This window comes from Delphinapterus leucas, chromosome 1, assembly GCF_059928025.1.
Source record: "Delphinapterus leucas isolate spDelLeu-1000000601 "Yukka" chromosome 1, BTC_Dleu_Yukka2, whole genome shotgun sequence".
NCBI lineage: Eukaryota > Metazoa > Chordata > Mammalia > Artiodactyla > Monodontidae > Delphinapterus > Delphinapterus leucas.
In genome coordinates, this window is record NC_143129.1 from 81,430,642 (window position 1) to 81,450,863 (window position 20,222).

General features: G+C 44.5%; 1 protein-coding gene across 3 annotated transcripts in view; it reads right to left on the minus strand.

Moving 5' to 3' along the window:
• SNX27 (sorting nexin 27) overlaps positions 1-19,532 on the minus strand; it is a 103,786-nt gene extending 84,254 nt beyond the window's left edge. For 2 of the 3 annotated variants that reach the window (XM_089915448.1, XM_022564162.3), the window contains exon 1: positions 1,910-19,532. In XM_089915448.1, the coding sequence (XP_089771574.1) occupies positions 1,910-2,226 (317 nt within the window). In that variant the 5' untranslated portion in view covers positions 2,227-19,532. The remainder of the gene's footprint in view (positions 1-1,909) is intronic. The other variant, XM_089915449.1, reaches the window with a different exon arrangement.
• Positions 19,533-20,222: the final 690 nt, after the last annotated feature.

Below are 20,222 nucleotides of genomic sequence, written 5' to 3' on the forward strand. Positions count from 1 at the left end.
ATCTGAATGCCCTGACACCCAAAAAATTAAGAATATATTGCCAGAGTACCAGAAAAGTCATAGGACATTAACAGAAAAAAGAACGCATCTATTTACAGGAAGGACAGAGGATAGGTATAATAGCTTCAAACGCTTACTTTGGTGAACTACTCTTTCTTGAGGTGGAAGGTAAGAGGAAACAGAATGAATGGATATCATAGAGTAAGAATGTCAAGGATAAGGGTAAGAGGCATAAGCTGAATAAGAAGGGATAGACTACTCTATAGGTCCTTCAAAATACTTATCCCATTGAAACCTTGGTCAAACCTACTGTATAAACCTACTGTTCTACTAGAGGAAAGACTGAAGGTTATGGAAATTATCGTTAAAATAACATTTATAATAATGAGAAAGAGGGAATTCCCTGGCGGTCCAGTGGTTAGGACTCTGCGCTTTCACTGTGGTGGGCCTGGGTTCAATCCCTGGTGGAGGAACTAAGACCCCTCAAGCCGCGCGGAGTGGCCAAAAAAAGAGAGAGAAAGATTCATGAGGGCAAATCCTAGCACTGAAAGAGAGGGCAAAAGTGTGAAAAAAGAATATACAAGAGTCAGTAAGCAGGAGAGAGATACAGGATTGAAGACTGCTGAGGAGAATGGAGACAATGAGCGCATACACCACCTACCAGTCAATCAGCAATCACTATACAAATCTTAATACAAAGTACAGAAACACAAATGTAACACCTGGATTAAAGGAGTAGGAGGAGGTCTGCAAAGAAACTGCAAGGCAGGGCAGCATCCTGCCGGAGCTTTAAGGTATTCGGTGAGGAAGTAAGGATGAAGGAATATGAAGCAGGAGGCACTGCAGCAAGGAAAGAGGATGGGTTTCAACATGAAGGAGCCTAAAAAAGAGAAAGAAGGGAAAACAACCTCAGAGAGAAAGAATAGGATAAAGTCAAGCATGATATCACAAGAGAACAGACTAGAAGAGAGAATGAAAATGGCATGCCCTGAAAAAGTGGGGAGGTCAAAGACCCAAAAGGGGCTGTAGTTTGGGGGAAGTAGGAGCTAAGGAGAGCTCTACCATAAACCCGACTAAAAAAAATATGAGTATGGTGCAGAAGTGAAGACAGTGGCCAGAACAGGGATGCTCTCAGAGGGATGTGGTGATGGAGACACTAGATTCAAAATACTGGTGTGATAAGGGGACTACTGTGAAGAGAAACTATCGTGTCAAAGACGACACCACCATCAAAAAAAAAAAAAACCAAGGGTCAGAAAAGAAGGTATTCTCAGAGTATGAATACAAAAAAGAGGGGAGGAAAGGGACACACGGTAGGACAGAAAAATATAGAGAGTGCTTAACCATAAGGAGAGGGTAACTAAGGAAAGAAAAAGGAGTGCAGCGTGGAGGGATGATGTTTCCGGAAGAAAAGTAGGAGCCGACCAAAGGTCCTGCCTATTTGGTTTAGAGGGCAGAAGGGACGGTCCACGGGGGCTAAAAGGAGTGGTGGAGAACAAGAAACTATGATGCTCAAGATGAGAACTTGGGGAGGACACACAGTGGCTGGGTCAGAAAAGGAGATGCTGTCAGTCAGAAGCAGAAAGAGGTTCAACAAGAGGAAAGCAAGGGGCACCGAGGAGCAGAAAGCAGCATGCCAAAGGGGAAGGCAAGGGGGCAGAAAAGAAGCCAAAGCAATGGGGGCAGGGGTAAAAGCAGTAGGGGCGCTGGGACACTGGAGATACAGGGAGGGTGCTGGGGTCCCAGAAACCCGGGGTGTGGGGAGGTAAAAGGGCCAACCTCCATGGAGGGGCGGGGGGCCGGTTCGGGGGTTGAGGGGAGGTGCGGCCTGAGGGTGACAGGGGTAGAGGGGAAATGCAGGGACAGACAGAAGGGAAGGGGTGGGGCGGCGGGCAGCCCCGATACTCACACCTCCAGAATGCGGTCCCCCTTGCGCACCCCGGCCCGGTCGGCCGCCCCCCCGGGCAGCACGGCGCTCACATGCTGCAGCGGCGCGTACAGCTCCCCGTTGATGCTCCGCAGTTGCCCGCCCTCGCTCACTTGGCCCCGCACGTTGAAGCCGTAGCCGGACTCGGACTTGACGATGCGCACAACCCGCGGGCCGCCGCCTCCCCCGCCGCCGTTCCCGGAGCAGTGGAGCCCAGACCCCCCACCGCCGCCGCCGCCGCCACCTCCGTTCCTGTGAGGGGCTGAGGGGTGAATCCCTTCCCCGTCCTCATCCGCCATCTTGCGAGCGAGCAAGCCGTACTCCCACCACCCTACGCCTCCACTCCCTCCGCGCGTGCTCGGCCTTCTCAGCAGCCGCGCGACCCCCGGCGCGCGCGCCCGCTCCGCCGACGGCGGGACCCGAGTCGGCCACGGAGCTGCCGGCGCGGGTAAAGGGGAGACAGGGGGCGGGGGGAAAGAGGACGGTTTAGACGCCGTGAAGCCTCCTGGGAGTTGTAGTTTCTGAATGGTGGGGGCGGGGAGAGGGCTGGGCCCGGGCCGGAGCTGAGGTTATGTGACGCGATTTGGGCGCAAAGCCTGCTGGGGGTTGTAGTTCACCTTTCAAGCTCTTAGGAGTGTCCTTTTGGATGGTGAGCAGGTAACCCAGCCTGGAGTGGAGGTGACAGATTCATCTGCTAACGTGGAGGATGTTTTATTTTTCTTTCATTTCATAATCTTTAAAAAACAATAATATTAGGACAACTTGATGTTTGTGTCAACATAGTCTTAAATTATAACAACTCGTTTGCTCAGTACCTTATGTGTCTACATACTTTTTTTTTTTTCAGTCCCCGCAGGCTCGCAGGCGGAATCTTAGTTCCCTGACCAGGGATGGAATCGGCGCCCCACCCCCACCCGCTCAGTGGAAGCGGGAGTCTTAACCACTGGACCACCAGGGAAGTCACTATATACATTATTTTATTGAATGACCCCAACAATCTTGTGAGACAACTGGGTCATGAATTCGCTTCTCTATTTCAGTATTGGGAAACTGAACCAAAGTCATCCAGCTGTTAAGTAACAGGAACCAAGGCCCAGTTATTTTTGTGCAACTTTCTTTTCATATATTGCAACTACAAAAAAACTTGCCCCATCTATGTAAAAAAGCATATGTGGAGGAAACTATATGGTCTCAGTGATTTAGACCTGGACATTAGAGTGTCCAAGTAATAATTTCAATTGAGCAATGATTTTGTTTTTTAAGTTTTAAAATATCCATATTTTTTTTCTTATTGAAATATAGATGATTTACAATATTATGTAAGTTTCAGGTATACAACGTAGTGATTCACAATTTTTAAAGATTATACTCCATTTATAGTTATTATAAACTATTGGCTATATTCCCTGTGCTGCACAATATATCCTTGTAGCTTATTTATTTTATACACAGTAGTTTGTACCTCTTAATCCCCTACCCTTATCACGCTCCTCCCCCCTTCCCTCTCCCCACTGGTAATAACTAGTTTGTTTTCTGTAACTGAGAGTCTGTTTCTTTTTTGTTATATTCACTACTTTGATTTATTTCTTAGACTCCACGTATAAATGATAACATACAGTATTGAGCAGTGATTTTGAAGTTACCGTTATTTCAAATTCATTTTGTTTCCCCCAACAACACAGTAGAGTTCTGTGCATATGGCAGCAATTGATGTTTTTGGCTATCTACCCAAACACAAACTTGCAGATATTGTGCAGAATGCCTGGCAAAGGCAAGTAAGAAGAGCAAGAGCAAAAATAATGAAAAATAGCATACTTAAGCACTTAACTGCTCAAGTCTGGTATTTGATTTTACTCTACTGACAGGCTAATAAATTAGTTTGTTACTGTATCATGGATGCTGATAAAAGACACAGAATTCCTGGGTCAGAGACAAAGGACTTTTACTCGCGACATAGGGAGCAACTTGAGCTTCAGCCCCTTTGTATCAATTCCTCTTGCCCCCCCCCCCAAATGCCACAGGGATGACATGAAGGGCTCAGATGAATGCTGTGCACTTGGTGGGCTTACACCACAGCTGGGGAACCCGCTGTTTTGTCGGAAGCAGTAAGCAAACCTGTTCTTTGTCCTGGAGGGAGAGCTTACTTCAATACTCACAGCTGCTAACTGTAAACATAACCCTGAGAAATGACCCTGGTAAAAAGCGGTCAGGGCTTTGCATTCTTGTCATACCCAGGAAGATGGGTAGAAGCATGAAAGACCCATGAAGGACTGTCTCTCTCAACGTAGCTATGTGCCAAACACTATTCTAAGCACTTTTTTTTTTTTTTTTTTTTGACTGTGTTGAGTCTTCGTTGCTGCGCACGGGCTTTCTCTGGTTGTGGCGAGCTACTCTTCTTTGTGGTGTGCAGCCTTCTTATTGCGGTGGCTTCTCTTGTTACAGAGCAGAGGCTCTAGGTGCACAGGCTTCAGTAACTGTGGCACGCAGGCTCAGTAGTTGTGGCTCGCGGGCTCTAGAGCGCAGGCTCAGTAGTTGTGGTGCACGGGCTTAGTTGCTCCACGGCATGTGGGATCTTCCCCGACCAGTGATCGAACCCGTGTCCCCTGCATTGTCAGGCGGATTCTTAACCACTGCACCACCAGGGAAGTCCCCTCTCTCTTTTTTAAATCCCTGCAACAAATACACCTTCCAGTGACCCCATCTCCCCTTCAGTGAGTCACACGCTTTTGTAATACCCTCCCCTTGAGTGTGGGCAGGACCCGTGACTTGCTTCTAGACAATAGAATATAGTGAAGATGATGATGTGTCACTCCCATGGTTACAGGTACATTATATAACATTCCTTCTTAGCTGACTGGGGTGAGAGCCTCTTGCTGGCCCTAAAGAAGAACGCTGCCATGTTGCGAACTGCTGGTGAAGAAGGCCCATGACAGGGAACTGCAGGAGTCTCTAGGAACTGAGAGTTGCCCTGAGTGGACATCGAGAAAATAGGGCCCTCAGTCCTAAGCCTGCAAGAAATTCTGCCAACAACCTCGTGAGCTTGGAGGAGGATTCTTGGCTCCACTAGGGAACATAGCCCAGCCAGTGCCTTGATTGCAGGCTTGTGAGACCCTGCAGAGGACCCAGCTAAGCTGAACCCTGACTCCTGGACCACAAAAGTTGTGAGATAATAAATGTGTATTGTTTTAAGCTGCTAAATTTGTGGTAATCTGTTACAGGACAATAGATAATGGATATAACTCCTGTTGCATCTATGGTCAGTGCTACTCAGTTTAGATCAATTTAATACTTAGTTTAGCTTTACCTTTCCAATCTGAACATAAGCTTCTTGAAAACAAGGAACTTGTTACATGTGACTTGTCATGCCCTCAGAGTGTATCAGAGTGAGAGGCACAAGAGAAGGAGCTCAACAAAGGTTGATAGAATGTTAGTCCAGGAAAGGACCATAAAGTGGCTAATAATACCTGCTGCATAGGGACATGGTGGGGACCAAATGAGAATATGTGGGAAACACCTAACATAATATTAATACTTAGCACAGAGCTATTATTAAGAGTACTAATAGGGAGGGAGGCTCAGGAGGGAGAGGATATATGTATACACATAGGCTGATTCACTTTGTTGTACAGCAGAAACTAACACAACATTGTAGAACAATTATAATCCAATAAAAAATACTAATTAATATCACATCTAGCCCTATTCCGTCATTTTGCTGGTAAAGGAATAGCTCCCTCCACTATCACCCTTTGAAAAAGGAAGTAGATCCAGCAAGGTACAATGATTTTCAAAAGTCATTCGGCAGGGCTTCCCTGGTGGCGCAGTGGTTGAGAGTCCGCCTGCCGATGCGGGAGACTAAGGGTTCGTGTCCCGGTCTGCGAAGATCCCACGTGCCGCTGAGCGGCTGGGCCCGTGAGCCATGGCCACTGAGCCTGCGCGTCTGGAGCCTGTTCTCCGCAACGGGAGAGGCCACAGCAGTAAGACGCCCGCGTACCACCAAAGAAAAAAAAAAAAAAAAGTCACTCAGCAGATCAGTGGCCAGCACCCAACCCTAAGCAGAAAAATTAAATGGCGTGAATGAGGAAATAAGGCATGCCATTTCCCAGGGAGTCATGAGTTGAAGAAAACAAAAAGAGAGCTCTTTTTTTAGGCCTTTGCACTAATTCTGACTCTTTTTTCGCTACCTTTCTGTACTTTTTTCTGTGAAGACCACATGAAAAATCACTTTTTTGGTAAACTGAATTAACTGATTTGCTAGAGTGGATAAGACCTAGAGACTAGAGGGTTTATGAATCAAGATTCCTTTAGTTGCAAGTGACAAACTCAATTCAAATTAGCTTAAGCAAAAAAGAGAATTTATTGGTTCACATAGCTAAGGAGGACACCGGGTATTTCCTTAATTGTAGCTGTGTAACAAACCATCCCAAAGCTTAGTGGTTTAAAACCATCGATTTATTATTCTATTGGACTCTGTGGGTCAGGAATTCAGATCGGATACATAGGGATGACTTGTCTCTGCCCCTGCTTGATGCCTGGAGCCTCACTTGGGAAGACAAAGGCTAGGGGTGACTCGATGGCTGGGTTCATCTGGAAATGTCTCATTTCTGGTGGTTGAGGCTGGCTGTCTGCTGGGACCTCATCTAGGGCTGTCAGCATGACTCCTATACATGGTCTCTTCATGTGGCTATCGGCTTCTTCAAGCATGGTGCCTGGTTTCCAAAATCAGATGTCCCAAGAGAGTAAAGCAATAGTGTATGGCGTTTTTATGACTCTGTGTCAGAAGTCATATAGCAGCACTTCCACCATACTTTTTTGGTCCAAGTGGTCATAAAGGTCTGTCCAGGTGCAAGGGGAGGGGATATAGACACCACCACCCCATGGAAGGAGTATCGATGTTGCAGTGTAATTAGAGTATATGGGATGGGATATATCATGGTGGCCATTTCTGGAAAACATAATCTGCCACACTGGGATAGCTCATAGATTTAAAGCAAATGCTATAGGAACCTAGGCATTAAGGTCTGACACAGAGAACTCAAGGTCATCTTCCTCTTTTTCTTCTGCCTTTCATTTTTGCTCATCTCTGTTTCTCTATGTCTATTAGCAAAAAACACCTTGTTTTTTCGCAGTGTCTGTATCTAATTTCCTAGGGAAGGACTTTTGCCATTCCTTGAGTCATGTGCCTACCACCTGGACTGATTGAAGTTGCCTGGAGAATGAAGAACTGTGATTGTCCAAACCAGGATCACATGCCCAGCTCACATGTCTAAAAGAAAGTTTGCTGTGTAGGCTCTGAGGAATAGCTAGTACCATCTGCCACAGGTTTAATGTAAGTGAGCGTTGATGTCAGCTTCGTGTGTAATTATAATTATGTTAGTTTCCTATCAGTATTCTGTAGTTGCAGTATTTCAAAGCCCTTTACCTAGTCATCTTCATATGATGCCCTTGTCTTCTACTTTGTCACACAACAACTCTCTGAGATTTGCTGGGTTTCCCATCGGAGAGAAAAGCTCCCTGGCTCTTACAGCCATACTGGCTGGCTTTTTTCACCCATTCCATCTCACCACACCTGACTGGCATGTTTCACAGAGCTATTCCCAAATATCATTTTTTACCATCCTTCCAGTTGCAACTCCCTAGGCAATTGTCGCTCTGTTATTTGTGTCTCTCTTCCTTTTCTCCAACATCTCCCATCCCCTTTCTTTTCTCAAAATCAATTTTCCAGGGGTCCCTTTTCCTAGAAATTGCTTCCCAGAGCCAACAGTTCAGAAATAATACAATAGGTTGGGCTAGCTCATAACAAAAAGACCAATGCTGAGTCAATAGCATCATCCAGTGGAAAAGCATGTGAGACTTGGGTACTCTGCATTGGTTCCTGTTTAGCTTCAATCCTTAACAAGTCATTTATCAATAGTACGCTTTTGGCTGCAAGTACAGAAAATGCAAAAGTGGTTTAAATAATAAGGAAATTTATGATCTTGCATAAATAGCAAGACTAAAAGTGGGGAGTTCCAGAGTTGGTTAATTCAGAAGGTCATTCACATGATAAAGGATCCAGATTCTTTCCATCTGCCCCTCTGCCATCTTCAGTGTATTATCTGGGTGATGTGGCTAACTCTTCTCATGGTGACAAAATGGCTGCTGAGCTCCAGGCATCACTCACACATGTGGCCACCATACTGAGAAGCAGAAAATAGGAAGTGTGTATTTGTCAAAGCAAAGAAACCCTTTTTAGAATCCTTGCATCAGCTTTCTCTCATGTCTCATAGGCCAAAATTGTATCACCTACTAATCCCCTATACCAATCATTGGCAAAGGAACTGAAATTACTGTGATTGACTCAAATGCATCAAGACATACTCCTGGGGCTAAGAGTAGCCCCTTCCCTGTGTGCATAGTTTGCCTGTGAATACCAACAAAATTTGGGACTTGCTGAAAGAAAGAAGGGTGAGAGGGAAAGGGAACAGGGCAGAATAGATTTGGAGAAGCAGCCACTTGTATCTGATGCACTGAACTTCTCTTCAGCTTGGTTTCTCCAACTACAAACTAGGCATGATGATACCTACTTCATCTATATAAAGAGATACTTTTAGAAATAAGATTTTGCAGGACACTCTCATGAAAATAGTCTAATTACAAAACAGTGAGGTTCCTAGAATAGTCAAATTCATGCAGACGGAAAGAATGGTAGTTTCCAGGGGCTTAATGGGGGAGAAACTGGGGAGTTAGTGTTTAACGGGTATAGAGTTTCAGTCGGGGAAGGTGAATAAGTTCTGGAGGCAGATGGTGGTGACGGTCGCACAACAACGTGACTGTACTTAATGCCACGGAAAGGTGCACTTAACAAGGGTTAAAATGGTAAGCTCTATGTTGTGTATATTCTATCACACACAAAAATTAATAAAATAGTGAGGTTACTTAAGACATAGAGCAAAGAAATTGTGCTAAACTTGAAAAATGTACAATATAAATTCATGGTTCTAATAACCATAATGTTGAACTTTTACCTATTTTGATTTGTGGGTGGTAATCATTTCCCAGCCTCAGCTATCACTTCTGTCCAGATCATGTGCCATTCTCTCCTCTTTCCTCATATTCATTGTTATTTTGACTGAGGCGCAGATCAAGAAATTCCATCTCGGAAAAATGCCCTGCAAGGGAATCCCCTGCCCGGAATGGAATCAACTACGATACCCATTTACTTTCCCCTTGAAGGTTACCTTCCCCTTCCTTCCTTTGTCTTCTGGTCCTTTTCAATACAGCTGTCTCTCCCCACATCCTTGCCCAGAGGCTTTGGGACAAGAAGCCAGAGAGGAAAACTCGGAGCCAGAGAGAAGCACAAGCACAAAGCATTGGGAGGTGTTGGCAGCTCTCGCAAACTCTATTTACTGACAACACATATGTCCTAATATTTACTGATTCCTCAGAGGTCTGCAAATGAGGCAAAGCTGCTGTGTAGAGAAATGGCAGCTAGGTATCCAACCCAAACACCCATTCATAGAGGACCAGGTCATTCCCGCTGCAGCTACCAAAGCCCCTGCCCCCAGGTCCAGAGCCCAGAGCTGAGCCATTCTATTACATAAACTTGAAAGCAGAGGTCTTCTATTCATATTTATTTGGGTTTTTTTTGTTTGTTTGTTTTTTTGGTTTTGGGCTGTGCCATGCAGCATGTGGGATCTTAGTTCCCCCTACCAGGGATCGAACCCATGCCCCCTGCAGTGGAAGCACAGGGTCCGAAGCATTGGACCGCCAGGGAAGTCCCATCATCTACTCATATTTAACCTACTCACTCTGGACAGTCTTTTCCAAAACATATCATAGATTATAAAGACCTTCAACATGGAACACTCACCACTCCCTTAAATTCATGTCCCAGAGCTTAGTCACACCATCAGAAGGTGTCTCCTTACACGTAATCTTCTGCTGTAAATAAAATGGATTCTAGACAAATGGCCTCCATCGAGTTTTGAGTGATGTGTGCCCTCCAATGCAATTGAATGTTAGCAATCAGTTATAGGTATTTAGCTCCTGATACTAGGCAAGTGCCCCAGCGCTCCCTTCAGGAATGACTGTCTTTTGTTCAGTGATCCTGGTCAGTCACCTTGCAAAACACCCTGCTGGTTACAGGAAAGAGAATCCATTTCCATTCAGCCAGCATTGACTGAGTATGCACAGTGTGCCAGGCAATATAGGACTGAGGATACAGGGATAAATCATCAGCCCCTGCCCTTTTAGGAATTCTCAGGTCTGAGGGGAGAAGCAGACATGAAAACAAACAATTACTGTACAATGTGATGTTTTATACCAGCTGCTCTGGGAGCACAGATGAAGGATAATTAGCTGTCTGGGGATTCTCTGGGGAGCCATGGAAGATTTCACCAGTATCATTGAGTGGGGTTTGGAAGAATGAGTACAAGCTTGCTGGAAAGATAAGGCAGGGAAAAGATTTCCAGGCAGAGGGAATAGCATACGCAAAGGCAGAGAGAGGTGAGGAAAGACAAGTCCTTCTGTTTTGGAAACAACTAGCAAGGTACCAGAGGCTCAGAAATGAGGCTGGTTGAGTAAGGCAGTGGGCAGCTTAATCCCAACCATGACCCCTCCTTGGCCCTGGGAGAGGGGGACAAAAACAGAGCTCTAGCTCTTTTGCTGGTGAATGAGCAATGTTATCTTCCTATATAAAGCTCATGTCCTTATATATCCTGTTCTGTGGGTGTTCTAGGTATTTTGCAAGATTATAATCTAAGGTGAACTGTCTTCTCAAGGAACAAAGTTCTTTTATATATTTGAAAGGCCCTTGGGCAGGCCATGTGGACTCTTTGGGCTGTTGTGATGACCTCAAATGTGATTATTGCTGAGTGGAACTCTGAAGAGGATAAGCCAAGGCAGCACCCAGCCCTCCTTTGCACCCTCACTGAGCTTCCTCTCCATCCTTTCAGACCCTTCAGGTGCCGAGGCCGGTGCTCTTCATTCAGTAAACACATGATAATTTTCATCCTCTCCTTAATAAATTAATTAATTATTTTAGTGTTGGTTTGGCTGAGCTTTCTGGAAACTTCCAGAACGAATTCTTTCTTAAGAGTTTATTAAACATGAGCAAAATGAACTGAAATTTCTCAAGGAACTCTGAGAAATGCTGGTCTAACACACAAGCCTTCCAAATGAGCTTTAAACCTTTCAGCCTACTAAAATGTTTACTGGTCTGTAATATACTCCCAGCTCTTCTCAAAGCTCTGCCTCCAATGATGTGAGCCATAGGCAACTTAAACTAGGACAGGGATACGTTTTCAATTTTTCATAAAGTATTTACTTTTCTAGAATCCAATTTCTTTTTAGGCCTGGTCTTTCATCTTTCTGGTGCTAGACTTAATTTGCAAAACTGCTCCCTTGTCTCACTCCAATCTGTCTGGCTGCCCTTCGCTAAATAAGTGAGTTTGGGATTTACAACAGGAAAACTCCGGGGGCCTAGGCACGGTCAGAGGAGAGAGCCTGCTTGTCTTCCTGTGGGGCCCACAGTAGGCACCTGCCCAGGTGCTCAAGGCCCTGCTGCCCTCTTGTGGCAAGCACTGCCGCTTGGCAAACAAAGAAACTCCTCTTGTTTTCAGTTCACTGGCTGACGAAATGTGCTCTGAAACATTGCTGTGCCCCCCTCCACCCCCCAGCGCCAGCATGTGGGATCTTAGTTCCCCCGACCAGGGATCGAACCCATGCTCCCTGCATTGGAAGCACAGAGTCTTAACCACTGGACCGCCAGGGAAGTCCCAGGACCCGTGTGATTTTAGAACTGGAAGGAAACTTGGCCGAACCCCCTTTTTTTGGTGGTGGTGGTGGTGGTTGTTTTTTGGTGGAGAAGGAGCCTGAGGATAAGAGAGATATGGTCATTTAGCTAAGGACACACCCTGGTTAGAGAAGTGAGCAGGAATGGAACACCCACCCTCATGAGAAGACAGGAAAGCAAAAGGAAATGGCCAGTTGAAATTTAGGAAAACAGAGAATGTTAAAAAGTTGCAGACCAGCTGAGCCAGCTGAGCCGGGTGGATCTGGTGGGCTTCTCACCATCCATCAGTGACCACTTCTCCCATTTTCTGCTTCCCAAGGAAAGCCGCTTTGTAATTGCACACAGGTCTTGGATAAGGACCATCTCTCTGTCTTTTTTGAACACTTTCTTATGCCAAGGACACACCACTCCATTGTAGGAGATCAGGATTTTTGTCCAAGCTTCAACCTTTAGTTACTCATACCACACTCCCAATTTTGGGCCTCAGTTTTCTCCTCTGGAAAATGAGGGAGTTGGGTTGGATGTTTTCTAAAGTTTGCTTTAGCACTGATAGTTTATGATTGTCTGTTTGCCTCTTGGCACACAAATATCTGGTTATTAAGACTCGGAGTAACTTGAGGGCAGAGTCTTTTCCTCTTAATATCCCCAAAGCCCAACCCTATACCACTGACATATTAGATGCTCAAAAAAATTTATTAACAATAATGAGCATATTCAGTGTCTGCTGACACTGCCAGACACATTACATATGATATTTAGATATGGTTTTATATTGACGATCGCCACACCTGTGAAGTTATAGAGCACACCATTAAGCACAAGTGAAACCATGCACCTCAGATTGGAACTTGAACCCACGTACTGGCACTCGAACCCGGCCAAAACCCTGGCTGGGACTCAAACCCATGCGGCCAGGACTCGAACGCGGCCAAAACCCCCAGTCTTCCAACTGAGATCACAGGACTTAATGAAGCTCAGGTTCTTGATGTCTCATCCCAGAAAGAATTCAGTGAGAGACAAAGTGATAGGTAAGAAGTGGACTGACTTGGAGAGAAACACACTCCACAGAGTGTGGGCCACCTCAGAAGGTGAGAAAGGCACCAGGGTATGGGTTTGTCAGTTTTTATCAGGGTGGGTAATTTCATAGGCTAATGAATGGGAGGAGTATTCCAGCTATTTCAGGAAGGGGCGGGAATTTCCAGGAATTGGGCCACCGCCCACTATTTTTTTTTTTTTTTTTTTTTTGCGGTACGCAGGCCTCTCACTGTTGTGGCCTCTCCCATTGCAGAGCACAGGCTCCGGACGCGCAGGCTCAGCGGCCATGGCTCACGGGCCCAGCCGCTCCGCGGCATGTGGGATCTTCCCAAACCGGGGCACGAACCCGTGTCCCCTGCATCGGCAGGCGGACTTTCAACCACTGCGCCACCAGGGAAGCCCCCACCGCCCACTTTTTGATCCTTATGGTCAGCCTTGGAACTGTCATGGTGCCTATGGCTGTGTAATTTAGCTTGCTGATGTGTTACAGTGAGCATATACTGAGGCTCAAGGTCTAGTGGAAGTCAACTTGTCTGCCATCTTGGGCCCATTTGGTTCAAATCAGTTTATGTCATGTCCTCGGGCTACGTTGTTCTTTCAAAGGCTGTGCCCTGCCCGCTTCCCTCCCATTTCACAAGGACTCTGGGACAAGATTTTCTATGACTGACTCCTGGTTCCACACTTCCTACCTGTGCATCCTTTCTCTGTGTCTCAATTTCCTCATCTGTAAAATGGGAAGTAAATGGCAGTAAGCACTCAGTAAATGTTCTTATTAGGTAGACATTATTATCTTGATTTTATAGATGAGGAAATTAAAACTGAGAGAGATTAAATAACTTTTCCAAACCGGCATGGCCCAGTGAATGACAGATCTAAGATTAGAAGCAAGATCCAAAGCTCATGGACTCTTAAGCTCTATGCTACATTATTTCCCTACTGTTGAATGACTGACAAATGAATGAAGGAATAAATAAAATTCTTTATTGCTGAAAACAATGCTAATAGTTGGCATTCGACTCTTACATGGGGAGGATACTAATACTCCAGATTGGTCTCTTCCATACTACCTGGGACCAATTAAGAGAGAAGATGAAAACAATTCAAAACAAGAAACAGAGGTAAGTGCCCTCTTCAGCACAGAGGAGAATACAGGTTTCTTCTAAATCAGTGAGGACTTTGTGGCAGTACCAGGGCCAGGCACTGTGGGGATTAGATATTTCCCTGACCTTTCAAAGCTTGCAATCTAGTTGGGGAAACAAACATATGCAAAGTCTGAATTATAATGTCATAATTATTACATCCTAATACAGGGCGATACAGATTATTTATGTTAATTGATTTCAGAAAGGGAACACACAGCACAGGCTTGAGAATTCTGGGTAGACTTCCTGGAAGAGGAACTCAGGCCAAGTCTTGAAGCATGATTAACTTTCTTTGATGTTAGCTCTGATTCTTTTCTCTCCATCTCTGTAGATCTGGTTGGTTAGTCACCAAGGCCTATCGGTTCTTTCCAAATGACTCTCACACCAGTCCTGTACTTTCAAGTCCAGCAGCCATAATCCCAATTCAGTCCCTCATTATTTCCTGCCTGGAAGTACCCTAACAATCTATTAACTTGTCTCTTTGCTGTCAGCCTTTACCTTTTCAGTCCATGTCATCCACCTCTTTCGGATTAGCCTTCCTATTTTATGATGTCACTCCTATGATTCATTCATTCCAACTTCCCTTCAACTAGTATTTATTGAGCATCTACTGTGTTCCAGGCACCACTTTTCTATGTACTAAGATATTCAGTATCGAACAAGACAGGCAAGGAAGAACCCTGCCCACCATCCACCTGGGACTTCCATACTAGTTTTTAAAAACTCCAGCAGAGACCTGTGGCAAGGCCCACCCTACTTATCTCCCCCTCCCCCTAACCTCCTACCACTTTCCAGCAGGATCTTCAGCTGGGCTCATCCCCCCACCCCACCCCACGCCACATTTTTTCCCAAGGCAAGCTTTCTTTATGTCCTTTCTCTTTGAACCTACCTGCCCAAATCCCTCAGGGCCTGGTTCTAGCTCCACATCCTCCCCACCCTTCTCTGTTTCCTCTTATATCACTGTCTGCCTCTCTCACATTCGCATTTCACATGTTCCATTATCTATTTCTATTCATTTCATTTCTATTGATTTCTATTCCACATGGTGGTATTTTTTTCCTCTACTCACCTGACAAGATTCTAAACTTCTGGAGGACTGCAACCCTGTTCTATATTTTTCCATCCTGGCCTCCCCTAGCACCTGGCACATTTTTGTACAAATAATAGTTTTTTCTCTTCCTTATCCTCCTCATCTTTTTTTTTTTCTCCTAACAATAACAACTAACATCTGTAAAGCAGTTTACAAAGTGTTTTCATGTACATTACATTCCACAAGCTGCACTATACGCCTGTATCAATTATCAATAAATATTTGATGGATTAATAGGGCAAAAGAGGAAGGCATTCCAGGCGAAGGAAATAACACTAGCAAAGGTACAAAGAGAGGAATGATCCTGGCATGAACAGAAGGCAGTGTGGGAACACAACCCTGCTGGAGAGGGAAGAGTGAACACTGTAGAAAATTTGGAAAATGAAGGATAAAGGTAACAAAAACCAACAGAAAAATAAATCCTGCCTTAACACTAACATGGTTAGCAGTTAGGTGTATTTATTTCTAGCCTTTTTTTAGAAATATTTTTTTTCTTTTGCTAAGCTGTAATAAGTGTCCATAAAATTTTGTGTCCTACTTTGTTTCACTTAACATTCTAAGCACAGTTCCCTGATGTGACATAGTCTTCATAAAGGCCATTTGTAGTGAATGCAGAATATTCTAGAGTGGCTGCATCTGCATGTACCTATCCATTTCTCTTTTGTTGGACACATGTTCCCCATTTTACGCTATTATGAGAAGCACAGATCTCTTGTGCAGAGAAGAAATGGAACAAAACTGGGTCTTTGGTGAAACCTCAAATTATTCTATGAAGGCTCACGTGAGCCTAAAGCATCTCTGGACTTTTTAGTCACCTGAGCCAGTCAGACTGATCCATTATTGCTTAAGCCAATTGGAGCTGCATTTTCTCTGATTTGCAACCCACATTATCCCACCTAACATAAGGGCTCCAATGGCAGGACTGAGCTTGTCTTGCTCACTGTCGTAAACCCACCTGAATCCTCAGTCCAAGGCACAGAGTAGGAGCCTAATAAACATATGCAGAAAAAAGAATATGAACTCTTGTATGAACTATCCATTCTTTTTTTTTTTTTTTTTTTTTTGCGGTACGCGGGCCTCTCACTGTTGTGGCCTCTCCCGTCGCGGAGCACAGGCTCCGGACGCGCAGGCTCAGCAGCCATGGCTCACGGGCCCAGCCGCTCCGCGGCACGTGGGATCTTCCCGGACCGGGGCACGAACCCGCGTCCCCTGCATCGGCAGGCGGACTCCCAACCACTGCGCCACCAGGGAAGCCCTGAACTATCCATTCTTATCCTGACCAGTGATCTAGAAGGATCTTAGTACTTTTATCAATATGAGCTTATCAACAAAAATGTTGCCTCTTCATCATATTTGCCACTAATAATTCCCCATTTTTTGGCCTTCTTTAGTTCTTCAATTTAGAAAGTTTACATTTTTATGAACTAAAATATTTTCCTTCATGACCTTTATTTTTATTTTTTATTGGGATATAATTGACACATACCTTCATGACCTTTAATACTAAAATTCTAAATGGATCTCCTCTCAGAGTTGATATTCATTTGTATTTTCTTCTAGTTTTTCTACAGTTAAATTGTAGTATTTAATTTCTTTCATTTACTTAGAATTTATTCAGGTGTACTGTTTAAGGTTAGAATTCTTTTTTCTTTTTTTTTCTAAATTCTTAACCAACTGTTCAAACGCCTTTTCCCGCATTGAGTTGCAATGCTTCTTTTATCCTTTTTTTAATGCTTATATAAAATTGAGTCTATTTCTGCCTAGCTATGTAATATTTCACTATCCGCCAAGGCTAATAATCCTCCAGTTAAGGTCTGTCTTCAAAATTTTCTTTGCCATCTCCCTTGTTTATTTTTCCAGATGAATTTTTAAAATAATTATATCTAATTCTAAAAGGACTCTTGGAATTTTCACTGTAAGTACACACGAAGCCTAAAAATAAATTAAGGAAGAATTGACATCTTTACGATTTTAAACTTTGCCATCCAGGAAAGTTTTTCTTCATTAAGTTTCCCATATTTTTCAACAAAATGTGGTCATTTTCTTCACATAGATTACTGACATTTCAAATAAAGTTTATTTCTAGGTATTTTGTATTTGTTATTTTAGATTGTTTTCTAACTGGGATATTACTGGCATATGTAGGGAAACTTGCTAACTTGTCAAGACAGTCCAACTGACACTCTAATTGTCCTTTTGTTTCTTAGCCATCTCCCTGAAGGTACCACCCACAAGTCTGAGTTCTGCCCTCTGGAGCTAGGTGGAGTGAAACTGCACCTCCTTCTACAGGACAGATTTTCATCTCTTGGAGACTGCTATCATGTTTCCATCAGCCTTCTTTTGTCCTGGCTAAATAACCCCGCTGATAGGATGAAAATGTATCTGGGAGTAATTCAAATGACAGTGGTGAGGTGGGTGGATTTGGGGCAGGTTAGGCTAGAGGTGGGGTACCAGTGAGGACTGGCTTCTGTGGTAATCCAGGCTTAAAGAGATGGGCTAAGATGAGGCTGCGAACATGGGAAGGGGCAAGTCTGGGAGATATCTCAAAAGAGGAAACATTAGGACATATTGACAAACTAGATATAAGGAATAAAGAAATGCAAAGAGTCAAAGATGGCTCTAAATCACTGAAGAAAGTGATTCTCTCTACTAAGAGGAAGTATGAGAATTGAAAAGGGAAGATAGTTTCAAAGGAAGTCAATTTTGGTCCTCCTGACCCTGAGATTACAATATATCCAAGGAGACAGATCCACAGCCTAGCTGTGAGATAATAGAAAACATATGTATTGGTCTGTGCCCTGGGTTCCTGGCACAGGGTTCCTAACACCCTTGTCAATTCCTAAGTGATAAATGCACTAGGATCATCTTTTATTCTAATGAGGGGACTCCGGCCGGGCTCCTGGATGGGGGCTGGTCACCAGAAAGACCAAGCCATGATTAGAAGCTTGGAATTCTCAGCCCTGTCCCCCACTTACCCAGAGAGGGGAGAGGGACTAGAAATGAAGTTCACGATTAATCATGCCTGCATGAGGAAGACTCCATAAAATACCAACAGTATGGGGTTCAGAGAGCTTCCAGGTGGGTGAGCACATCCTTATACTGGAAAGGTGATGCACTCCAACTTCACCGAGACTGAACCTCCTGCACTCAGGACCCTCCCAGGCCTTGCCCTATGGATCTCTTCATCTGGCTGTTCATCTGCATCCTTTATTATATCCTTTAATAAGCTGGTAAAGGTAAGTAGGTGTTTCCCTGAGTTCTGTGAGCCTCTCTAGCAAATTAATCGAACCCAAGGAGGGGGTTGTGGGAACCTCTGGTTTGCAGGCAAGTCAGACAAAAGTCCAGCTAGGGACCTGCTACTTGCAGTTGGCATCTGAGGTTGGGGAGGGACAGTCTCTTGAGACTGAGCCCTTAACCTTATCTCCAGGTAGATGGTGTCAGAATTGAGTTAAATTGTAGGACACCCAGCTGGTGTTGCAGAGAATTGCCTGTTATAGGGGGAAAAAAACCCACATACTTGGTGACCAGAAGTGAAGTGTTCTGTGTATGTAGTAATGGAGACATACAGGTGAAAAACTGAGTTTTTCCTAAACATCAGTGTTTTTCCAATTTTCCCCCACAATCGTATGTTTTACATAGCAGGCCAGTTCAAACACAAACACATAGAAATAGATATAAAACAGATATAAGTGTCCTCAAACTCCTGCAGACATATGCGAGTTTGGCCTAGAATACCCCTCCTGAATTGACAGATTAAGTCAAGAGGACAAATGACTTCCTTCCCCTCAGCTTGTGAGATCCTGTGGTCTAAGACTTGGCGACCAATACCTGGTCAGGAAATTAATTAACCTACCACCATCTACCCTCAATCCCATGTCCCAGAGGGCTCCAGAGGAAGAGAGATTCCAGAAGAAAGGCCACACACATTTTACAGTTCAAAGTAGGTCTCACTGCCCACCCACAGAGCACACAGAGTTAGAAATTTCTCACCTTTTAAAAACACATCTCCTTTAGCCTCAGGCTAGATAAGGATTTTCCTTGGAGAAAGAGGGGCTAGAGAATATTTAGGTCTCCAACTTTGAGTTTCAAGGCCATGGGGCTTAGAACTGGGACAGGGAAGATAGGAAACACTTTCTCCTTGCGAAGTGAGAGTCCTAAATCGAAGCATGGAAAAGAGGCCAAGGGCCCTAGGCTAACATCTGCTGTTGGGTCAGAGCCTGAACAAAACTCAGGCCCAAGCTCAGCAACGCTTGGCAATGAGGAATGAGGGAGCCCAAGGGATTAGCAGAGGCCCAACAAAAAACAGCAACACACATTGAAGAGCTGATTAAAGACAGAAATTTGCCTTTCTACCCCAAGGGATATTACCCTCCTCAGTCAAATTAAGTTGCTTTAAGCCATGTCATGTCAAATCATCTTTACAGAGTACATCTTGGAACGTTTCATAATACAAAATTTTTTTCAATAGAGTTGAAAATAAGCCAATCAATTTTTGGCTTTAGATACATAGTTTTAAAAAAGAGGAAGTGAGAGAGTAGCACTGACATATATACACTACCAAATGTAAAATGGATGGCTAGTGGGAAGCTGCTGCAGAGCACAGGGAGATCAGCTCGATGCTTTGTGAAAACCTAGAGGGTGGGATAGGGAGGGTGGGAGGGAGACACAAGAGGGAGGGGATAGGGAGATATATGTATACCTATAGCTGATTCGCTTTGTTGTACAGCAGAAACTAACACACCATTGTAAAGCAATTATACTCCAATAAAGATATTTTTTCAAAAAAGTAAAATAAAATTAAAAACTGAAAAAAAAAAGAGGTCCAATGTACCATTTGGTTGAAATACCATGTCCCTGTCAGGATTTTTTCTACTCAGGGAGGGGACAAATGAAGAGGTGGGAGGACAGAGGCAAGGAGTGCTTCTGCAAGCTTCTCCCATGTTGGAGTGATGCTCCAGGTTTATAGCAGCCTGCTGATGACGGCTGCGTGTCCGGGCAGCTCTCAACACCCAGCTCAAATAAACAGGCCGTCATGGCAAAGGTCCCAGGGAGCCAGACTCAATCTTCCCTCTGCAACATATTCAAGGAGCACAGAGGAGTTGGCTTACAAATGACATAACGCAGGCAATAAACAGGCCGCTGAAGTCAGGAGCAGCTTCTCACCACGCCCTTTCTCAGGCCCTGGGCTCTGCTTCATTCTCCTCCAGTCCCCATTCTCCATCTCTAATGGAAAAGTTGCCAGGATATAAACTA